At 44.2% G+C, this 24,609-nt stretch overlaps 1 protein-coding gene across 1 annotated transcript in view; it reads right to left on the bottom strand.

Annotated features, from left to right (window-relative positions):
- Nucleotides 1-24,609, bottom strand: part of T265_10963 (hypothetical protein) — a gene marked incomplete at both ends in the record, with an annotated part of 107,332 nt that overhangs the window by 51,348 nt on the left and 31,375 nt on the right. The window contains 4 exons of the mRNA XM_009177486.1: nt 5,930-6,169; nt 8,682-8,754; nt 16,109-16,392; nt 24,313-24,391. Of these exons, the coding sequence (XP_009175750.1) occupies nt 5,930-6,169; nt 8,682-8,754; nt 16,109-16,392; nt 24,313-24,391 (676 nt within the window). The remainder of the gene's footprint in view (nt 1-5,929; nt 6,170-8,681; nt 8,755-16,108; nt 16,393-24,312; nt 24,392-24,609) is intronic.

The following is a 24,609-nucleotide window of genomic DNA, read 5'->3' as shown; positions in this document are numbered from 1 at the left end:
CGTTTTTAACAAGATTCGAGATCTCGTCCAGTCATTTGACAGTTGCCAGTGTGATTGTAAGTCGCCCATCATTAGCCACTTTCTACCTGGACACTGTTGGACAAAAAGGCTCTGTGATGCATTAGAAGCGAGTCAGGTTGATTCACCAGCTATTCAACATCACCTCAAAAGACAGTACGGGCAGCTGCTACGGGAATTATTGTAGAATAGCCTACAGACTTGGCTTATCTCCTCTTCTCCCAAGAAAACACGAAGACGACATCAACAACGAACAGATTTTCAGCTGTGACACTGGATTTATAAAAATTAGAGTGAGCTACTCTTCGTATAAGTTGGCTACGGACGACCAATAAACAATAGACAGGAAATCTCAGAAAGGCTGCTGCAAGTTGAAAATCTTGAGCAAAAACACGTTTGAAAGAAATGTCAAAACATCACAAACGAGAGATTCAGCTTGGTTCCAGGTGAGTCTCTCGCAGAACCAAATTAGTTTGCAAATGAGTGCATTTCGCTAATACCGAAGTCTGTTTCTTTATGACAGACGCTACGACAGAGACTTACGGCTCAGCACCCTGAACATATGACATGGTATGTACAAGTATGGTCGCAAAAGGGCATTGCAACTGTGAGGCTCCTCCCCAAGTCTTACCAGAGACTTGATCTACCGGCGTACATCTAATCGAAGTAAATGAGAGAAATATCTACCTTTTGTCAGATGGGTTATTCGGTGACACGGAACCTTGCGGTTAAGTGGCCACACAGGTGGGTCATAAGTTCAAAAGCACCGGTTTATAATCGGGTTAGCTAAATTAACAGTGGGCTTTTACGTAGGATCTGGGTCCCTGACGAAGGTATCTAGAAGCTGACTGATTGGCGAGCCCCAAGACAAAGACCCTGGTTCGTTGTATATGTGGGAATGGTGTACTTCTGTGCACTAATGTCAAGCCTTTCTGAAATGGAACCAGCTTTACTCGTCCCGACTCTCCTCTATGATGTGAAGTATAAAAAATCACATCAGCTGGTCGAATTGTGCTAGTAAATTTCACCAGCCTCCGCACATATGACATCTTGTCACATTGCTGTTTACGTGTGCAAAGCGCAAACATTGGGGGCAAAACCAGCAATTTCAGAAAGTGAAACCGAGGGTATGGTTTCACACAGGATCACAACTACACACAGACATTGTTTGATGTTCGCGACAATCCAAATAATGAGTCGATCTGTTTTGTCGGAATAATTCCGAGGGTCGGGAGGAAAACAAAAACGGAGATTTAAAAACTACATATTTATGATAGAAATGAATGCACTTTCATGAGGGGAAAAAATATCCACCTGTTCCCCACACACTCACTTCTAATTCGCCGTACACATCAAAAATGTTTTATCTTCTATTGGTTGAGTTGGGTGGTGGATTTCAGTTGCAGAATAGCTCATGCGCACGGAAGTAATGGAACCACTGCACTTTCCATTACATCGTCATTTGGCGCTTCGAAAAAGGAACCATATGGTTTGCCACAGAGTACTTAAGCGCCTAAATGCTCGAAATAGGTTATTTTTACAGGACGTTCCGACAGCTTAGGTTTGATATCACAAGTCATCTGGTGTCCTCTGCTCCAACATTGGTCCAAACAGCAAAACGGAGGGACGACTGACCACATGGTGAATTTGCTTAGCTAGCAGGAGTTCACCACGCCCAATCACAATTTCGTTATGCTCCAGAAGGTTGACAGCCAGCTTTAAACAGCTGGGGCTCTCTACCTAGCAAGTAGCTCGCTTCTACCAACGAAAAGTTTGTTTTCGGATGGGTCGGCGATGTGGTGTTATTTGATCACACAGAAGGGACCACAACCTCAGCCCTGAGGGAAACAGGTGAAAAGTGCTGGAACCGGGCTGAAAATTTGAACAACCAGCGAACTTGAGCAATACACTGGCGACTGACTTTGTTTCCTACAACTCGGCTTGCCCATTCATTCCAGGCGTTAAAACCGAACTAGGTTGCTGTGGTTCGCAGACAAGACGAAGTGTGAGGGGTAGAGTTCAGCATTGCATTTTTCTTGCGTAAGGCGCTAATCTAGCACCGATTAAACGAGCTTAGTTGCAGAGTCTCCCAGTAACTGGGTGTATGCGATGGCATTTGCTGACACATAAAGAACGGTATAGTCGGTTCAACTTAATCGATTGTGGATCAATACAGCATGTTCGAATTCTACAGCAGTCCTGTGATCAATAAATATGGGAACTAACGGTTACGGTATGAATACCGCCAATCATCGATTTTTAAAGAAAGACTATTTTCGAATACTGAACTCTAAAGTAAAAGAATCGTAACACTACTTCGGTGTCTACTTGTCATGCCCCCACCCTCCGATGGAAGCACGAGGGCTTGGATACTGTCAGGCTGCTCAAGCCGAGACAAGGAAAGTCGAACCACAGACCTTGGGGTAGTAAATCCATGCCCTAAACACGGAGCCACCTCGCCTCGTACTGAAGACTGGCGCTACTTTGTCTCCAGAAAACATATAAAAATAAGTGGGGGCTTGTCATAATATCTGCTTGCAACCCATCTGACATTGCTCGAGAGACCGCTATTTTACCAGTGAGACCTGCTAACATGACCTGTGTGGAATTTTAGGGGTAATCAAACATAATAAATTTGAAACCAATGTCTGGTTTGACAAAACTGAGTTCGGCAGAGCGACCGAAGTCGAGAAATTTATATTCAGGGCCTTATTTATTGACAAAATGCGGAACGTGATCACCGGTTTGTGACAAACCATTTGGAATGTGCCCCCACTGCTCAAAAAGGGTTTATAGCTATGAAAAATGTTAACTCAGGTTGTCACTGGGAAGCGTCCGCATTTCACCGGTACATGTAGGGCCAGCGGGAAACAATAAACCCAGTGATATTTTGAACAGTACACTCTTGACCTGAGAAAGTCCACACACAGGCTGGATCCGATTAACAAAACGAGGCTATAAACAGGAACGTAGTGGAGTTACTTTGTTTTATGGGTTTGTGAAGGTGTTTCTGGGGCGAGATAGCTCAGTGGTAAGAGAGCGAATTTGCTGATCGGAAGGTCCGTGGTTCGAACCCAACCTCTGCCTCTCAACTTTTCCTGTCTAAGCTTGGGCAAACTGGCAGTATCCCAGCCTTCGTGGTTCCTTTGGGTGGCACGGCAACTAGGCACAGAAAGGGTGTTACAGCCGAACGATTATATTATTATTCTATGTTTATAAGAGGAACACGGAAATCGGTGAAGAGGTATAAATGTCCCGAAATAGTTTTCAAAAACAAGATACCACTAACACATTACTCACCGAGTTTAATCTAGGTAGCCACACCCATTCAAGTAGCACTATTCAACCATACGGGGGGTAGCTATTTCGTTCGAGTTCTAGTGTATTACGCATTTTTCTGGCCATAACAGTCTAATGAAGGAACATCTTTTCCTCTCAGTAGACATGATAACTTCAGAAGACACTCCAATATGCAGTGGATGCTCTCCAGGACTGAAAGCAGACGAACATAAACTACCCATCCTACCTAAGTTGCTGCTAATGACAAGTTATAGTGTTGGTCACGATATCTCAAGAGGAACATAGCTGTACCGTTACCATGTAAATCCAATTACTGAGTAAACCTATGTGGAAATGTAGGGTCCCACCAGTGTGGGTTGCTACGGAAAATTCTCGAAAAACATTCAACGGAACCATGAGCGTAAAATTTATTTTTTGTGCTTGTTGAATTTCAAATGAAAGCGGAGATGAAGGGGTCGCGAGCACGCGTAAATCAACTCGCAGGAAGTCAGTGATAACTAACTTGATGAATGGAATAAATGTGACAGCGGAAAGGAGAACGTGAAACAGACACACCCACACACAAACACATCACAGAGCAGACAGGCGGCTCCGAATCGAGTTAATGCGTGAACGGAAACACAAGAACGGAGACAGTAACACAGGCACACGGAGTGACGAAGGAAACCAGTCCCTGATCCAAGCTAATATGAGTACAGCCAAGATGAGTTGAATAGAAAAATTGAGGGGAATGGCAAACATTGCTGGAAAGATCGATTGATTTGGACTAGAGCCATCAAGGCGGAAAGAATGAACATGTTTTCGGTTAAAAATCATGATAACAGACACGAGGCAATGGTACAGAGTGGCTTCCACAAAGCGATGACCAATGGGCGTTTGAACAAATGGTTTTACCAAAACCTGTGATTAAGCCAATGAGCTGAGCTTATAAGTCGAGGAAGGGAAATGCCGACTAGAATTCTTCTATTTCAAAACAGTGAGTTCTGCGCTCCTAATTCGGAACAGTAGGTTCCATCCTGACTGGATGTCGTCGGCAGGAGAGCTTAGAATCTATCCTAGAGATATCTTCATCTACAATCGGTACACTACACCTGTGTTTGACACACGAAGGCAGTTCATTCGCGCTACTGAAGGATTTGTGTGTACATATCAAGCCCTATTTTAGTGCGAAGTGACCCGCTAAAACGCGTGATAGACGCTGCTATGATTTCTCTAGGAAACCAAGGCATTAGGAACGTTTTCTCGGTATTTGACAGGTATGCTCACCTAGACCAGAAAAAACTGTTGAAAACACAAGAGAACTGATTCATTTATGCTGAGATTACTTCTAAGATATTGAGTTAAACCACGAAATGGTTTGTGCACTTGCCTACGGCTTGAAAATGAACAATGATGTTGAAAAGACAGCGTTAACTAATAACTGCAATTCTACATAGATCAGATCAGTGTAGAATTAAGTCGAGGATAATTGTTCACGAGAAAACCAAGAAGGTATACGATGTACTCTGGGATGAATATGGCTCGCTAGGGCTGTATGCTTCTTGACATCTGTAAGAGTTTCATCTGGTCCCGTCGCATCTGACTACCTTGCAAGCACGCATACGGAAAGAACAAGCATGTTAATTTGCTTCCTGCTATTTCCTCCCAAAAAAATGTCGATAATTTCCGTAGTCCTTCAAATCTAGATGGACAATCCTACTTGAAAAATTGACTTCTCCCTTCGTGATATGCCAATTCGAGCCCATTTAACTTCCAAATGAACAAACAGGGGTAATAAGAAGTGCTCTTTCAGCATCCAACTGCTTTCTGCAATGAAAAAAAGTTTGGTGGACATTGGACGACAAGCTATTCAGCGCTCTTAGTGGTAAATGGACACCTTATGCTCCTTTGGAAAAGAAAATGTACAGTAAGGGAGCTTGGTAACCTCTCACCAAAAACTCAGACTCCATTCCGTACTAAACTCGCATCATGATTCGAATGGGACTCGGTAAGAAACGTCGCCTTGATGGTGTAGCGTGTTTAACCTGCAAATTCGCAAACTGGGCTGTCTAAATCGCCTGTCCATTCCCATACTCACAGCCGTACCCTCTCTCCAGTCATTCGCACCTGATCAATTGCCCTTAAGTCAGCCTTAACCAAACTAAAGCATCGGTGATCACGTGTGTTTCGCCGACCCGAAACATGTGGGTGGGCTGTGCGAGAATGCGCCCCAGTACACACCAAATGTAGGACCAGTAGTTCGGAAGGCTAGGACGGGAAGGTTAATAGGGCACCTAGAGGAAAAGCCCCTACCTTAGCAGCCGAACCGACGAAAATGATCGCCCTAGAGCGAGAAGTCTAAAGAGCTGGTTGTTACTAGGCTGTTATTGATTAGTTGAAATGGATGGCAATAAACCATTTGCCTCTTCAGTGTCGAAAACGGTTTGATTTTCAACCTGGGGACGCCAACATAAAAGACCACAGCAGGAATTTTGACGGGACCAACCGAACATTGTCAGTGTCAAAGATTTTCGTTTATTGATGGTTATTTCCATCTGCGAATCACGGCATTAAATTGGTGCACGTGATATGACAAGAAAGCAGTATATATATGCAAAAAGTCACAACTGACCCGGTAAGAACGAGTTCAGGATAGGGATTGTAGCTGACTCCGCATTCGCCACCGATAATAGGCCACTCACGAGTGGAGAATGTGTCAGAATCGGCTGCCCGCTTTGACCGAGTAGAAGAACGGGTACCGAGGGGATAGAATGCGGGAACCAAGTCACCCGGACAGTCCACCAAATATAGACAGGATGTGACAGGCGAAGAGTGAATATCCATGGGATAGGGATTCTCGAACGTGGCGTAGCTGAACAATCAGAGATGTAAAGTCGAATTACGACGGGACAAATTCCAGACTAATGCACACATTCAATCGGCGGTCCAACACTTCAAGCTTTCGCTTTTAGGAGGCCGAGCTTTCCTCAACACAACGAGAACGAAGTGTATCGAGTTGAGCCCAACTGTTTAAAGTAAGTCGAAGGTATATTGCTCCAAACTTAACGAAGCTTAATCTGGATTCTAACAGCACCCCATCCAAGAGAGACTGGCACAGTTCGACACATCAAGCCCTTGGGTTGGGTTCATTCAGGCGACACCGATGAAATTGCGGATATTACCCATAGGACGAGAACTGGTAATCAGACGCTACAAAAAAAAGATTTACTCAAGAGCAGAAAAGACGGGGATTAGGGTAAATTTCTCTCACAAAATCCCTAGTTCCCAAGGGGAAGATGTCCCCACCTTCAGAAACAACATTTGTGCATTGTGTTGAAGTAAAATGGCATCAGCGGGGTCGATGCGTCGTCTTTTACGAACCTCATCCGACAGGTACGTTTTAGCTAAGCGATCGGGTTGTGAGTCGACAACAAGTTAGCCATTGGGATCGGTTACATAAAGTGTTTTGTTGGTCGATCGAAAAAATTGACTGAATCAAGTGATACTTACCAATTCGGAAAGGCCCAAGGTGTAGCAGGTTGAGTGTGCTTAGGCTTCTCAAGATCAACACTTAAATAAATAAAAAACTCAACCTTCTGCAGGCCAGTCTGTATCAAAACGAAACCGTTCGCTTTGAGAACAGAACTACGAAGAGAAACAGGTTTTCGTGGCTAGGGATATTTGGCAAGCAGCTTATTTGCGTCTGCATCGTTCCACAATCAACTACACCCATATCTTAGCACCTCAATCTCAAAAAAGTACACAGTGATTTGAGTAGCTTACTATTTTTCACGAATGACTTAGTTGCAGGACCATGTGTGCCGTAAGCTGAGACAGCCTCCTCACCTGACAGATCTCACTGTTTCAACTGCCAAATCATAGCTGGCGATGTCTTTACGCATCAACAGGTAAAAAAAAATGCTGCTTTTGAGTACGCTGGTTAGGCACTGATGTACTAGGATCATTTGTCGGGCGAATTTTGGAAAAAAAGCAACAGCAATCATTGGCTATTACGACCTGGTGCACTCTGGGAGTTAGAAGAGCCTTCTAAAGTTACCTTTTTGGGATGATACGAATAATTTTAGGAAGCATAGCGTCCTGCATTTTCGTCTGAAGTGGTTTCACATATCACACTCTATTGGATGCAGCAAGGTCGAATTGGGTATATAAAAAGTACCCGTAATTGCGTCAGCCAAAATGAACACCGACGACACATGACGCGCCCATTTGCTTCCGTCAACCCGTATGCTCATATTCATTGAGATGTTTGCTAGCCACAGGCGCGCACATACTGGACGCATATACTGTACCATAGATCAAAGAAATAATATTCCCCTGCAACAGATATGCTATAAGCTCTCTCTCCCCGACCGAATGCATGCAATGTGTGATGCATAGAAGCGGCAATTCGGGTGCCGGATGTCAGTTAGCTAGCAAAAGAAGGTATGGCGGTGAAAAACTATTTATGAGAGTTTAGGCGTCGGCAGGCGAGGTTGTCATCACAATGAATAGGGTAACATGAATAAACCGTATTTTTCCCATTGATAATATACCATCCGTTATTCCTATTCAGCTTTGCATTCAGAAGATATTACAGGAGGAAACAGGCGCCTTTCAGAATGGCTTAATAAACTGAAAGGCCAAAAAGTGTCGTATTTTAGAGTAAATTCTATGTTCAAAAGACCGAATCCTCCTTAAAGATAGTCATCACATGTGAGAACGATTTTGGTGGGTTTCAAAGGTTAGTTCCCAAAAGGACTGAAGCGCTGTTTGCTTGGCTATAAGCTATCTTCTCGTGCACGTCAAAAGGAGACTTCTCCATATAAGCTAAGTCTCCCTTCTCCGTCCCTCCCTCACTTCCTGCAACTACATGCTGACAGCGGTTACGCAAGACACAGGTTACCCGACCCTCTGGAAAAAGATCACCAACCCACATGTTTTTTCAATTATGTAATTTACTATACCGGATGAATAAAGTTTTCTTCATTTGCAGACTAAATGAGGGAGCACGCCAAAATTAAATTTTTTCCTCGTGATCCGCGTGAAACGGGGCTAAAAGAGTTGAGATGCAAAAGGGCAAAATGTTTCGACGGAAAATAACAAGCGCCAAAATGTGGAATCCGCTAGTTCATGACAAAACGGGCCACATACTCTACCGGGGAAAGCACTAATATCAGTTGGCACTGTGATCAAGAGTATTGCAGGCGTTCACGTTGGTACAGAGATAGCACGGTTCTTGGCGACACCTAAAGTAGCACATGCACTGCAATGCCAACCCGTATAAATCTTGAAAACCACGCTAAATCATCTAGTTGTGGTACACATGGACCCTGATGGGATGCGAAAGATTCTGTAGGTGTCGAAAAATTAATCCCGTGACTCACTTCGGTGATAGCAGATCCACGACTACAAAGTCATTCTGAAGCAACACAGCCACTGCATATGGATCCATGAGTTCTGAAAAGAAATATATAATGGCCAAGTCACGTTCGGTGCCATCAGGTTTAAAATCAGGGGAAAACGTCGTACCTGAGCTATCGGTTAAATGCAAGACGCGATGTAGTCTTGTTGACGGTACATACTACTCGTGAAGCCACTGAGAATTCGTCAGTGCACTTTCGGTTTCCGTTAGTCACGCACACTCCCCGGTTTTCCGTCAACCTGATATTCTAACTGAAGCACAATTGCACGAAAATCGCGAAGTACACTGAATCGCACACCGATTTGTTTTAAATGAATTTGTTTAAACGGATTTCAAATGAAGAACCCATAAACGANCAGCAGGACTCAGCTGAATCTTCCGTTAAAAGGAAACCGGTGTGCAATCGGTGTGTAATTCGCTCATTCCTGTTGGTCAGGTAGGCGGTTAGAGGAGGTCCCTCAATAACGGTCAGTCAGAAATAACAGCCTAGCCAAACAGTTGCTGATGTCTAGTTTCTTTCATTGACCCACTCACAAAATTAAGTGAAAACAAATTCCATTGGAGAGGAACGAAACAACAAAACGAAATGAATCTCAAAATGGTATATTGCATTGTTCGTAATGAGGGTGTGGGACAGATGGCGGCTATTACTTCTACGACCACGAGGACAAAAGAGAACGTGCGAACGATCAAGCACGTTAGATAGAAGATATCCAACAAGGTGACATGAATGGACGAGATGACATAATTAACAAATGTGCTAATAAAGGGAGGAACCTAGTGCATAGACAAATGATAAAATTTAAGAGCAAAAATAGTTGCACCCAGGCTACTCCACCTAATGAGTACGTTGGTCATCAAATTTCACCCATTCGCATAGCAGTCAATCCCTCAAGTAGACAGGCGCACGGCTGGAAAAAACGATACAACCGGAGCCAGAAAAAACCACGACCCAATAAGAAGAAACCTAAAGACCCTATTAGCACCTACCTCTGGCACTTGCTTTCAAAGGCACGTAAGTGATCAATATCTTACCGATAACTATTATTACTCGCTACGACAAGTGTTAAAAGTGTTAATTCATCATAACCATCGACAGCATGATGGCTACTCGCCACAAAGCCAGTCTCATCAAGTGAGCGCAAGAGTTAGTATGGGAAACTTTCCACTTCAGTGAAGCTACCCGAAAGCGACAACTCACCGAAATGATCATTTTTTTACCGAGTCTAGTCACCGTTCCCTCGGAATAGTAGTCTATCGCGGTACTTGTTCCGCGTCCACAGTATTCACGGTTTGATATACGCAACATTCCTATTTTACGTAGGTTTCCACAGTATTTGTATCGCCTGCACAGAACTCTCCTAGTCGGTTTACCTGTTGAAAAAGGCCTTCCACTAAAGATGCACGCAACGATGTGAAGTGAGGTGGATATCCACTAAGCCGGGGTAGCGAAACCCAACAGGGAATAGATTGAGATTGCTGTTATTCCATATGAACCAAAAACATGGGAGACCATTCGAAGGATTGTGAACACCAATAACATAAGAGTAGCTTTCCAGAAGGGAAGCACTCTGCACTGGTGCAATTGAAGGATCACCTCCCGGTGAACAGAACCAGGAAACGTCTATCAATTTAACTATAACGACTATACTAAGGCCTGTTTAGGGCGTACGGACAGAGAACTTGACACCAGAATCGGATAGCACAGAAGGAAAATAAACAGGCTCTGAGAAACAGGGATGAATATAAAGCGTTACTTAAAGACTCGACAATGGCAGAATATGTACTGTCGTGGACTACGATCCAGCTGTAACACCCTTCCGGTACCTAGGTGCAATGTCATCCGAAAAAAGCCGCCAAGTTGATTAAGCCTAGACGGGAGAAGTAGAGATGAGGAGGTCGGGTTCGAACCACGAACCTTCCGGTCAGTAGATTCGCGCTCTAACCACTGAGACATCTCATCTCAGGAAGACGTTACAATCTAAGTTGCACTTAACAAAACCCGCCTTCCCTGCACGGAACTAAATTGTTGAAATCTTCACAAGCCTACAAAGACCAATGAAGTCTACCAGTGATACCCACGGTGATTCATCAACTGAAGCACCTTGAAGTAGAATGTTAAAGAACCAAAGCCGACCGGAATTAATTTGAAACTCCCACAATGCAGCAAATCAAGATTTAGGCATCCACATTAGTTGACAAGAACTGTTAATTGACATTTAACACTGATGTAGTGCGCTAATCTGAAGACGTCTTACTGATTGACTCCCCGTCTGCTGGCCAAGTTAGTGAGCCGCTCACTGGGCCTGACGAAGCTTTTGCGTCAAAATCGAAACGCTGCCCAGTTAAAATCTACCGATTGTTTACCAAGTCCTTCTGGAATGATGACTTCTCAATCGGTCCCAAACTCTTTCCAATTGACCAATAACACCAGCAATTGCTTACTACGAGGTTTTGTCACCAGAAACGTGAACTTTAGACACACCTCCACCAGAGGATACGCAAATTCTTGCATCACCTCCAGAAGTGTTTGATGAAGAGCGGAAAATGCTTCAGTTTACTAAAAAGCAACACAATCATGTACTCTGCGCGGCTGAACGATCACCATTGTCTCCATTCAAGTCATGTAGCCTTAGCGATAGGTATCGACTCTGTTGTGCTACACTAAGCATGAATACAAATGTGATATTTTCGGAATTTCTATACTAAATTCGCCGTCTCATGTGTCTATACAACATTCTTTGTATTTGATCGTGTCTAGATTGCATTTATTGTCGCAACTTGAAGGTTAATCTACGAAAAAGCCTGTCCTTTTCGGAATGGGTATTTTAGAACGTGACCCCTAGGAAAGATTTGGTACTTGTGTAGAAACCGCTAGAGCTAATTTGTACCCAAATGAAAAGCTAGACGGCTGCTCTTCTAAGCCTGAAGACTCAGCTTTAGGGTTACATCAAACAGATTTTTGTTTCATGAAAAGCCGCCTAGGTGCGCCTTCCCTCTTCCGTTTTCCGCCGTTATGATCCCTTGTTTACCAAACCTCTCTGAAAAGATCACCAGCCACTTGATCAATAATCAATAAAGATACGTCTCTTAGCTACCGGTTAGAATATAGCCTCTTCAGTGCTAGCTCTAACGCTCGGTATTCAAGACACTAATCCGCTGTCTGATGTTCCCTTGTCGCCGCAGGCATGAAACCAAATAGATCAGATCGTCGTTAGTTATAGATGGCGGGTGTGTCTAAGACTGTCGCTCTTACCACTATTGACTCCAATCATGCATCCTTAATGGGAAAGGTGCTGTTACGCTTCGGTTGACGTGTAGAGGTGACTGCTGAACATAGAAGAACTGATCCGTTTGTGGTTCAAACCTACGAATCTAGTCTGGTCACGCCCCAATAGTTTAAACTACGCTGCACATAGTTAAAATCCGCAATCCTAGCCAGTTGCGACAACCAAGTTGAGCCTCGAACTAAAAAGTTGTGGAGGCCTAAACGTTCATTGGAAGTGTTTCCGCTGCAAAAGGAAAGGTTTAATGCTAGGCAATAGGTTTTGAGGGGTAAGCTTTTAGAGGAAATATTCACAAGACAAATGGCACGTTTGTCAAGGATTTTCGTACAAAATTAGGACACATGCGTGATTCGTTCCAGTGTCTTCGCTACTGCACCACATAGTGAACCCTCCATGCCATTCGGTTTCCAACGGAATAGGCAATCAACTTAGGGATTATCTTCACTAATACTCAATTCAAGGAGCCCCGTGGTTCTGCCAACTTTTCTGAGTACACTGTTTCGATCCCGTTTATTGCTGCTCAGTTTCACCACATACCAGTTAGTTTAAGTCACATTTGACTGTATACGTGAATTCTACTTCCCGCACCTGCTTAACCTCACTGTTCAGATTCCGTGAAGACGAAACAACATATCTTAAGCGACGGTGAAGTACAATCGCGAATCGACTGCGCATTTGCAAAAAAGTTGGAGCACAACCTAATTATGACACACTGTGATTTACGGATAAGCGTTAGTTGCAGATAATTCCAAGTGACCGGTTGCATTGCTCACTGCGAAGACGTCATTATTGGAATAACACAACGCAGAAAGCATCCGATTGTTGGGAGAGCTGTGCGTTGCTACATACAAGTCACCTCATTACCATAGGGCTTTTGTCAGTGTTGACTGCTCATTTTTTTCATGACAGTTCCCTTATTCCAATCAAGTCATCTTGGAGACCATCTTTGGTCGGTGCCTTGGAAACTAGTTGAATAGCACATTCCCTCCGATGAGAGATTTCTCTCGGTAACTCACCTGAGTTGGTTTATCCACTAAGTAACAACTAGAGCTAAGAGTGATCATGCCTCACAGTGAAAGGATTATTGAAAAACGATGTAATTTTAGTGAAAAACACCCCTTCACTTCAAGCGAAATACGTTTGTAGTTTCAGGATAACGTATTGGACTTTATTAAAATTACGACCGCTACATATAGGATCGTCTCAAATCAACTTGGAATAGCCACGGAAAACGACAGACAAACACGTGAAGTCATTGGAATCTGTCGTGGGAAAAAAAGGAGCTACGGACGAAATTTCCCAAAATATTCGGAAACATCTTCGTCATTAAACTGGGTTCGAACCGAACTTTTGTGTTACCGGAAAAGGAAGCAAAATGGTCGGAATCAAAGTTGAAAATCTCCTAATACTGACAATATGGCATATGGCAGCTCGAGTACGTCGACTGGTTGTTGACCACTTAGTCGTTTATCTGTTTGCCGAGATTGACGAATGGCTTACAAAAGTTCATCACAATTCGAAGAGATAAACAATGCGTGGTATGGTGTGTAGCGCATCCAAGCGCGCACTGATGATGTCATCTCGAGTCATGATGACGAAATGTTTCCAAGCTCACTGGCTATTTAACCCCTACTAGAATGACACACTACGTTGTCGATGAATTCAACGCTGGCTTCCTCCAACATAACCTCTGGAGAGAGTTGATACGGGTGAATGGAAGGTAAAGATCAATCGCCCGTCAAAAGAATAAATAAGATGCGAGAAATTTATACTGGAACATGAGAAGGCACTAGGATCGGACGGTCTGTATCGAGCCTTATTCGAAGAAGGCGGAGAATGCTTGGTGACCCATGTGACAAAACTAATTGATGCGATACGGAGTAAAGAGAAACCGTCTTCAGAATGGTGCATGTCGACAGTTACCCCAAACCTTCAGAAAGAGGACGCGGGCGTTGTGTGAGAATCACCGTGGCATCAAAGGTGGCCTGGCTTAATCATTCGAAGACTGACTAAACACGGGGATAGGCAGATCCGTGAAAATGAAGATGTGTCCCGTCCTGCAATAAGATGCATCGATTACATCATCATCATTCGATAGGTGCTGTAAGAGCGTCACTACTCCCAGCAACCAAAAATGGTAGTCTTCTTCGACCAGAAAGCTGCCTTAGACTCTGTGAACCATCAGACACTATGTCAGTGTTTATAAAGCAAAGGCGTCCTCCATAAATCCTCGAACCTCTTTTAGGTGCTGTTCGCCGACTCCCGCAGAGGTGTGAAGGTTTACGGAAAGCTCTCGTCTGAGTTTACTACATCAAATAGTGTCAGGCAAGGCTGTCCTCTTTCATCTTTCCTCTTCAACGTCGTCATTGATATGACCATGGAAGATTCACTACTGGCCACTAATGCCTGTGGGGTCAAAACGCTCACGGGGCATCGCTCACAGATACCGAGGGCGCAGACGACATAGCTCTTCCTGGATCTGACACCGTCGTAATGCAAACAATATCAAATAACCTAACTCATTGCGCCTCAAGGTTCTGCATGCGCACCACAACTGCAGTGTAGAGTGCGGCTGCAAGACTGGGTAGGCCCGAACCCCAGCCCCAAGCTTGCAGATGAGATCAATTTGTCTGCCTGGGCAGCTATCAGTCCCGGTGGTCTAGTTGAGGATGATAATACCATTCGGATTGGAAAGGCCAGAGAAGCCCTTACGAACCTGCATTATTTGTGGCGTAGGTATGACACCAGATCTTTCGCCAATGGTCGAGTCTGGAATGGTGAGGTGAGCTCCCTATCGCTATATGAGTCAGAGACCTGGTCACTGCACGCTGAGGACGTGAAAATACTTTTATTGCATGACCGTCAGTGTCCTCGGAGCATTGTCCGGGTCTGGTGGGAAGATCGGATCAGTAATGCTGAAGTGCGTGGAATGATTTTCGGAAGGAATAATGCGCCCACGATAGATGAACTGATCAGACTCCAAAGGTTTTGATGGGCTGGTCAGGTGCTCCGTATGCCAGTCGACCGACCTCTTCAAAAAGCGCTTGTCACACAACCTTGTGCATATCCGCTAGCGCTCGAAGACTACCTTCTTCGCAAACAACAAAAGGAGCTGCGAAGACTCATATTTCAGTTGGACCGATGTTCATGATACGGTGGTGCTTAGGGAACGGACAAGCCACTAACCTTATGGGAAGAATTCTGTCAGAGTTAAAAAAAATTGTCACAGTGAAACTGACATTTTGATCCAGATGACACTGAAGGGGAGACGACCCAGGCTAATTTGCTGGAAGGAGTACACAGGGGTACAGAGGTTGGAAACCACCGGTTTTAGAATTAGACGTTCTAAACACATGAAAACGTTTAAATGAGGGACGATCGGAATTGTGAAGGAAGAAGTCAATCGAAAAGTTCTGAAGAAAAATCTTAAACGTACTGAGCGAGTTCTATACCATATTTGTCACGGGACAGCTAAGATTTCTTTTACGTATTGAGACACTTTAAACGCCTAGTTATGAATCTAATACTGTAGTAACTGCCGTTTAAGGAGGTCAATAACTGAATGAGTCTAGAAGGTAACAAAAGAAAAACAGCAAACGCAGCTCCAAAGAACTATTCCTTCCAGGCACGTCAGGTAGGTGCACAAATGAGAGAGCAGGAAAACCGCCGTTGCGGTGTACTGTCTTGTCAGATGCTTCGGTGCTTGCGCACAGAAAGTGCGAACAGAAGAATTATGATAGGTGACCGAAAAAAGAGCGGAATAAGGGAGACGATGGCGATGGGAAACGGAGGAATTAACAACCTAGATAACCCATAAACGACTGTAGCTTGCAACAACAGCCGATATGTAAAGTCTGTCCGAAAAAGCCGGAAAAAGAGAAATTCCAACTTCGATCCGGATGTTCTGTGACATAGATCAGAGTTAAAAACCAAAAGAGTAACACAAAGATTCAAGAAATACCATCATTCCATTTAGTCTCGTACCAAACGTAAATCAGACGGGGTTAGTGGGAGAATGCGGAAAAAGAGGAGGGTGGCAAGATAAGATTGGTGAACATCTATCCTCTTTTTGAAAAATTTTACACGAATACGGAAAACTTACCACCAATGAACGGGGAGGCGCACAGTGAAACAAACTGCACCACTCTGTAGTCCATCTGCAAGACGACAAGTCGTTTGCCGCGCTTCACTGTCAGGCAAGGATACGGGGATACGGAGCCACTATGAGCTGACGTAACTGCAGACTGCCCCGATGCATCGGGACTGACGGAACTGCCGGGGTTTGGAGGAGCCGAATCTGAGTCGGACGGTGTTTTCGCGGGAGTGGTAACTGGATTGTCCGGAGTGGAAGCACGACCACCACCCACAAATATAATGAAAGGTTCTCTGAAAGTGAAAGGAACGAAATGTCCACATAATCTTGTAAAATGGAGAGGGAACGGTTTGTACCAGCAATAGGCATACTAAATTCCTACCGAGCCTCACTTACCTGAGCAGGCTACAAGTGTTTCACATAGACCACGAATAGATGTGAAAGAGGGTGAACGAAAATAATGAGAAGTCACAAATGTCATGTTCCCTTGGTTTCCGTTTCGAGAAGGTTTCAGCACAAGATCCGCTTTTTATACTTATTGAGTCGAAACAAGTTAGTAAGTATTCTTTCAGACAGCAGGTAAGCTATGAAATCAGAACGTGTAGTTGGCCAAACTTGATCAAAAGATCGGCCTCGGTAATGCGGAAAAGTGATAACTCTAAGAAGCTGTTATCTTTAGGATATTATACAAACAATGCAGTTGCGCGAGAATCCTCTTTTAGATCGTCATTACGGAAAAATTGAAATGTAGCGAAGGCATCTTGTTCGTGGTCAATAATGACTACCAATCAGATAGTTCGATAGACGTAGCTGCAAGAGGTTGCTTGTATGGAAGACTGTTAGTGTATGCAGTGAGATAAAGCCACTCACTGATCAGAAAATTTGAAAGGTAAAGATAGTCAGCAGCCAATAACCGAACGAGTATAGTGCATGTGCTCGGTGAAACAACTAAACCAAGGTGCGAGGTTGGACGCTGAATGCACCAATGCCACTTATCCAAAGTCACATAGACAGACCTAAAGTGTCAGTGTCTAACAGGAAGACAAGGTTCTTGTTCAAAACACAGTCCAGCAAGCTGACACAGAAATGTGCCTACAGTCAGAAAATTACCGTTTCTCCAAATGATTCAAGTTGAAACGCACTACGCCCGGAACTACATACACTTGAATCTGAACGATACTGAGATAACCATGGTCCCTGCGCAAATGACACGCGAAATCGCCAAGTGTGCCACAACTTTTCGCCGCAAAGTTCATGCTCTTCTCAACGTCGTGAAGCAGTGTAAACTACATCCGAATCGGATCTGCTGGTCAATACTGATCACCCCAACGGACACCTGCGCATCGTAAGAAGCCACTAGCGGCGCCGATTGCGCTGCTGTGCCCAAATCCTTCGGAGACCGATTCAAATCCAACGGAATAAAATCTGCGGACGATTGTGCAGAGCCTTGTCGCCTGTCTAAACACGATGGCAGAACGTTGGGCATCGACATTAGTTAAAGGTATCAGCCGTAATTCTTTTAAATCTCAGCCAGCTGCCCAGCGTAACACCCTGCAAATATTCCCGAAGTCGTCCAATAACACACCGTCGACGTGGTGGTATTCGACTGACCCCGTGGTTAATGATGCTGCCATAGTTGGAATAATAATGCTGGATGAGTAACCATTAGAAGATAGAACAGTTGCTTATTTACAGGTGTAGGTGTAGTCATGTGCAATTCATAGTACATCAACTAATGCATTTGGGGCTCAGGTGTTAGTAGCATCAAGGCGCACCGGAATCCCAGATGATACCTAGGTCTGACAAAGTAGCAACCACACCTGATAAAGAAACACAGGACGAATGGTATCCTGGCAAAGAGAACTTCACTTGCTCAGCTAGCATCAAACAAGGTTGGATGGCAAGTGAACCTATTATGGATCATCGTTAACCATGGAATCTTACTGTCCTTTAGGTTCCACTGGGATGTGCAAACGTCAAAGGAGTGTAGTCTAACGAATCCCGAGTGTTTCTAAAAAAACACTTTGAGACGCGAAAATTTCTCCATCTTCATGAAGGACTTCATTCGTCCAGTTGTAAGAAATACAATTCCGGCGCCTAGCTGCTATGCTACCTGAAGGAAGAACGAGGGCTGGGATACCGCCAGATTGCCCAAGCCTAGACAGAGGAAGCCAAGACGCACAGGTCGGGTTCGAACCACGGACCTTCCGGTCAGTAAATTCGCGCTCTAACCCCTGAACAACTTCGCGTTTTTGACAGAAAAGAGGATCCCTGTTGTATCACCAGTCATCAAAAAGGTAAAACTGGCGCACAAGAAACGAAAAGAGCTCCAGTCTGACTGATATACAAGCCATGCTACTCTTAAACCGTTTTTCAACTGATGGAATTAACGGCCCAGTCAAGATGGTTTCCGTTATGTTGGGAGTTCAGGCTGCGTACAGTCCTCGACCACCCGCAAACACTAACCGCTCACTCAAGCTTGCTATTCAGGTTTTCGTGCAGCATCTGACTCCTTAAACAGGAATCATTGTATAGAATGATGCAAATTGATGACGTGCCACAAAAACAGGATGACCACATAGTCGTACGATTCCCCAAACCCAAGGTGTGCGGGGGAACCACCCACAAGAGCCAAAAGAAGGCAGGTTTACATGTTAGCCAATCTCTTCAAGTACGTAACGACCTACTCAACCCTGCACTGACGATGTCACCTCGATTGGTGATGAAACGTTTGCAATCCAACTGACAAGCTCGGCGAACCAACCAACAACCAAACAGCGCACTCGAGCTACCTATATTCCCCAAACATTGCTAATGTAACGAATCAGGCGAAAAAGCGGCGATCTCTGACCAGAGTGGTACTTATGCGGGTCCATATTTTCGGTTTATAAACCCTAAAAATGTTCACAATATCTTCATCACTCAATAAGCCAGTCAACACGTGACCAGATGATGTAGTTTCCTTGACTGAGAGATTAGTGGCGCTATATCCTACCTGTGAGAGCTAATTACAGTGCTGATTAGCCGCTCGTGACCGAAAGATTGAGTTTTCCAATCCAACTACCAGCTGCAATGTCGCAGATTCAAAACTTCCCAAATTTGCATGCACGGCTGATGATTCCAAATCAGGACGAAATAGCTATATAATGCCTCTCATTTTTCAGCAGACTGTCTTTAATTACGAAACAAAATCTCCCTGGGAAATTCCCAAATCTCTTCACACGGAAATTTGAGAATTTTGGAGAGAGATGTTGTTTTGTAATTAAAGACAGGCTGATGAAAAATTGAAAGGCACCAATAAATGTTGTCTTAATTAGGGTGGATCTAATTAGTCCAGCCAGCTCTTGAAAACATCGATATTTATGCCAGCTCCATTAAACTATAAATCAAAATTAACGAAATCCACAGATCCATGCGCTAAATTTTTCATCGACGCTGAAAGCCTCTAATTCATGCCCGTTTTTTATATCTGGACCCCACTAAATTCTCTAACGGCCGGGCAAAACAAAAAAAACGGCTGTGCTAGAACAGTGTTCCTGTGAATTCAGAAAACACTGCGGGCTAGAGGCTAGATAAGTCTAGGTACAAAACTTTCGTATCCTCGACTCAATGTCAACTCGGTCGTTTGGAATTTTAGACGCACTGGTACCTTAGACGCGCTTTTTGAGACAAAATCAGAAGGAATAAGGTCAAACAGGCGAACCGGCTTGCGACGTCTCGATACTCAACGGCTTTCGAGCGGTGTCCAGCAACACCGACACAGTTATTCGGCCACATCCAAAGAGGCTAAGAAACTGATCAAAGAGCAGCATTATCACCTTGCTTTGGGCGGCGATGCTGTTAGATAAAGATGTCGACCAGGGTGGATTTGGATCCGCCCAAGGGATTCGTCACTGGAATCAGAGATGTATCAAAACGTTTATACACGTTGTCTCGCACCATCGTTCGTGGGAGGATTCATTTTCCTAGAAAAATTCAGAATGAGCGAAATACAGCAAGATAATCCTAATAGCGCACTGCCTCTCAACTCCATCTTTCGTAGTCAGACTGAACTCGCGTAGTTGTGCACGATCTAATAACAATACTTCATCATGCACCAGTAAGCAAAAATAATGCACCACAAACCTACATATTCAGTTGAGTCTCTCATGAAAACCAAATTGATTTGCAAATGAGTGTAATTCTGGAAAACAGTCCAATTTGGGTTCAAGTAGAACATAAGGTTGGCGGAAACTCGGGGACTGCGCCTACCTGATGAGCCCCAAGAAGGGCGAAACCGGTCGTGGGCTGTCGAGGAGTTTTCAGCAACCTTGCGAGTAGTTTCCTGTATGAAAATATATGTAACCATGTTTTCTCTCAACTTCGAATTCTCACTGACCAGATGCTTGTTTGGATGCGTAGAACACGATGCAATTGACCTCTGGGCTGTTTTGCGGTCCGTGAAATGAGGGTCGCAGGACAAGAAGGGCAGTAACCAAGCAAGAGCATCTAGCTCGCGGAGTGGGTGAACAAGGTTGTCGTCCAGGCGTCAAACATACGTTTTTCAAGCTTGCCAATCGTTCAAATCGTGGCAAGCGATATGAAGGGCGTCGCTCGGGGTTGCCTTTGGTTCTAAACAAAGTAACACCGGTATCCAAGAGCAACTTTTCCGACACTAGGAACTACTGTTCACGTTAACTTAATAGGTGAACTGGAGCAGGTTAGAATGATGGAGGATCGTTACACTCAGTGGAAATCATTAATCCTGACGGATTCAATACACCGGCTCAAATCATGGATCAAATAGCCATGCCAGTGATCGGTTTTCCGAACCTCGCTTAATGGCTTACGGGTTTTATTTTACTGTATAGGATTGCACCGGAATCTCCAACAAAAAGCCAAGTAGTGTTGGAAGTTCCGATGAAGTCCCATCGGAATTGGGTTTAGCCACACCTGCCCACGGCACACGTGGAGCGTACAAAACAGTGGCAATGGAGCAATCGAATCCTCAGTTCCTCAAGCCGTCGGTAATACTTAGGAAAAATTTATATTTTCGTTGAGCGATTTTACTCTCCGATAAATTCCATAGGTTGTTCACAGGAGTCCGTGTTAACTTTTCACATCATGCAACATTTTAGACGTAATACGCTACTCATCAGGTTGCTGAAAATTCTTCGACAGCCCACGGTCGGTTTCAACCTTTCTGGGGCTTATCAGGTAGGCGCAGTCCCTGAGTTTCCGTCAACCTGATGTTCTACTTGACACCAAATTGCACGAACTCAGTAAAATACACTCATTTGCAAACAAATTTGGTTTTACGAGAAACTCGTCTGGAATCCAGCCGAATCTCCCGTTTATGATGTGTCTAAACAACTGAGAATCGCACCAAATGAAACATGAGGTAGCCTGGTGCAGCACATTCAGTCGCTTGGAAACATCATAAACAAGAAATTCAGCTGGATGCCAGGCGAGTCACTTGCAAAACAAACTTCGTTTGCAAACAGGTGTATGCAACATTTTAGTCTTACTTCCCACTCCCTCATGACTGTCATTCCTTAGAGGGCACCTTATCGACGATGCATGACACCGTATCCAAAAACGATGTCCCAAATAGGCCAATCTTTGGCTTCGTTCAACCCCGAAGTCCGGTTATGTTCACCTACATCTGGTGATGCAAAAATCGAAATTACTACTAACGTTTGGAAAAATCGGCGTAAGGCTGTGGTAGCTTCATATGTCAAATTCGAGTGATACACCAGAGATTCAAGAAATCCAACGGAGAAGTGAGTTACTGACTGCGCAGAATACCGGCTTACAAATACAGTTTTTGTGAACCAGTAAAGAAAGATAGAAAACGGTTTTAACCACATTGTTGAATCAGCACCACCTCCGGTCCACTGGAAAACAAAAGTTTAGTCCCAAACAAAGTCCCTGATTTGAAACCACCAAAAACAATTGCTCAAGCAATTGTCCAGCAATGGAGTAACTGACCGAAAAGTCCACATACTCCGTCTTCTTTAGTTGTCAAGGGGATCGCAACATCGTGATATCAGCCCTTCCCTTGGTAAAAGCACGAAAAAGCGCGCGTGTGCACACACAAACACCAACATCCATCAAAGGTCGGATCGCAAACATTGTGTGTAATGGGAGATGCAATTTCAAATGAGGAAAAATGGGACGGTTGGGAACAGGAGTGAGCAGCAGATATAGTGACACTAAAAATGCCGATTGACTGTGTGTGTGTGTGTGTATGTGTGTGTGGATTGTGTCGGAACGAATGACAGGAACTTTTGTATGAATGAATGGGGAAGGAAGTAAGGACAAAAAACAAACGCTTCCACAAGCAATGAAGACCAGAATCAAAAAAACTGCACAGATTTTTTATTCCTTTAAAAGTACAAAGACTATCGCAAGAGCGGAAAGGAAAAGCTTGTGCTGGGACTAATCAACAGGTGGTAAGCTCAGGCGAACCCAATGAAGCTCGAGAGAAGAATGACACTTCTATTCAGTAGCTCAATCATACGAAATGTGCGGTAAAAAAAAGACAAAACGCCATTTAATTCTGCCGTTCGAATGCACCAGATCTGAATGTACTGGGTGCTGCGTTGGCTAGACAATGTTAATTGCAGAAAAGTCAAGATACCTGTCCGTTCGGTGGAAAAAGAGTAACAGCCCTAGTATCACCCGGAGAACTGCTCGATATTTAGAAGTGGGTAGGTGCCTCAGGCAATGCAGCAGAGAAAATGTGGATGACTGCAAAACCCAGTGAGTGGCTGTCAACATTCAAAAGACCATGAAAGGAAAATATTCCTAAGAGCCGCGATCGTACTAGTGGGGCCTGAAATTGCACTCCACTCACGTCGACAACACTATCCCCTGACAACCGAGAATCGTCGCGAAAAGGTCCACCGTAAACCTAGTTACATCAATGTTCTCCGCAATCCTGCATCTGATGACTGAATCGATGACTTCCCGCAGCCAACAGAAATGCATCTCCAGGCTTCAGTTCGATTCCATAAACTTATGTCTGACAGCGTTTTCCCAGAAATATGCGCCTTACAAGTTCCACAAGATCCACAAGTTACAAGATCCACAATTATCTATGATTGAATGTTGAGTGTTAACAAGCCACTTGACAGCACAAAGTACTGTCAGGAGTCGATGTTTCCTCCACTGGGCAGGTAAAACAAGGGAAAGCAAAGCCAGTATGTGAACAAACGTCGAAGGTGCAATAATGTAATCCCCAGGACTTTCTCAATCGTTACAGCTAACTGTAAGGCAATTCACGTTGGCCAGCTACTTGATGAGAATTGATGTTCACCAACCAACTCATCACCAAAACTGCTCCAGCTGTGATAATGTAGATGAATTGAGAATGTTTCGGAAACCTGTGCGAATTCATAGCCTTCTTCCACTTGCATCCCATTCAATGAGACAGTTTATCCAAATGGTGGGGACTCCAGCTAAGACCCACTTAGACTCAGTAAAGGGAAATCATTCGTTCAGCTATATCACTCTTTCGGTGCTTACCTGCCATGCCACCTGAAGGAAGAACGAGGGCTGTGATACTGCCAGGTTGCCCAAGCCTAGACACGAGAAATCGAGAGGCAGAGGTCGGGTTCGAACCACGGACCTTCCGGTCAGTAAATTCGCGCTCTTACCACTGAGCCGTCTCGCACGGGAAACCATGAAAAACAGTGTGGAACATTAACGCAAATTCGTTTAAATTTGCGCGAATTTCTTATTCGCCCGTAGCATTTAGACACTTAGGTAGTCGTGACGAATGACATGGCCTTTAGCAGTTAGTAACAATTTACTAATGACAGAACACTAAAAGAATGGCAGGCAATTAGGATGAGACGACGTGCTCAGTTCGATGACCCGATAGACATGTGTGTATGTGTGCGCGTGAAAATTCAGTGATGGGTTGAACAGAACAGCAAACAAAACTATGCATGCACATACATACAGAGAGAGGACCACATCACCATCTTTCACTGTGTTAGGGCGACTGAGGTGACTTTTGATAAACCATCTGCGGCAAAAGTCTTTCGATTCACACGGCCAAGAAATTGAATAGACAGATCAGTGGTTCGGGTCTACACCCAAAGATGTCTCTTCGTTAATGGTTTGTATCTGAGCTTCTCATTTTAGAAATAGATGAAAAACAACCAGCGAAACAGCGTGCAAAATATAAATAACCACGGGATATAAAATTCACCACTTTTGCTTACCCATTTTTACAGGGCAACCAGTCCACACTTTGAATCGGTTCGTAAGTTTGGTAGTCATCGGGAATAGTGTCGCCGCCGGCTGGAGTAGGAGGAACGCAGGTAAAGCAGGGAATAAATCTTTCCTTATAAGAGTTGTGGGCATGCTTGAAAAAGTATGGCTTAAAAAATCAGCACGTTCGATGTGATCGCACTACAGATACAATGGAGTGTATCACTGGTTGCCACAGCCTATCAGCTTAGCACAGTCATAGAGCTCCAAGGTGACCTCACGTATACCAGTAAGGGGAACCCGAGAAC

The sequence above is a fragment of the Opisthorchis viverrini genome (assembly GCF_000715545.1).
Source record: "Opisthorchis viverrini unplaced genomic scaffold opera_v5_427, whole genome shotgun sequence".
NCBI lineage: Eukaryota > Metazoa > Platyhelminthes > Trematoda > Opisthorchiida > Opisthorchiidae > Opisthorchis > Opisthorchis viverrini.
This window is presented reverse-complemented; position numbering and strand designations above follow the sequence as displayed.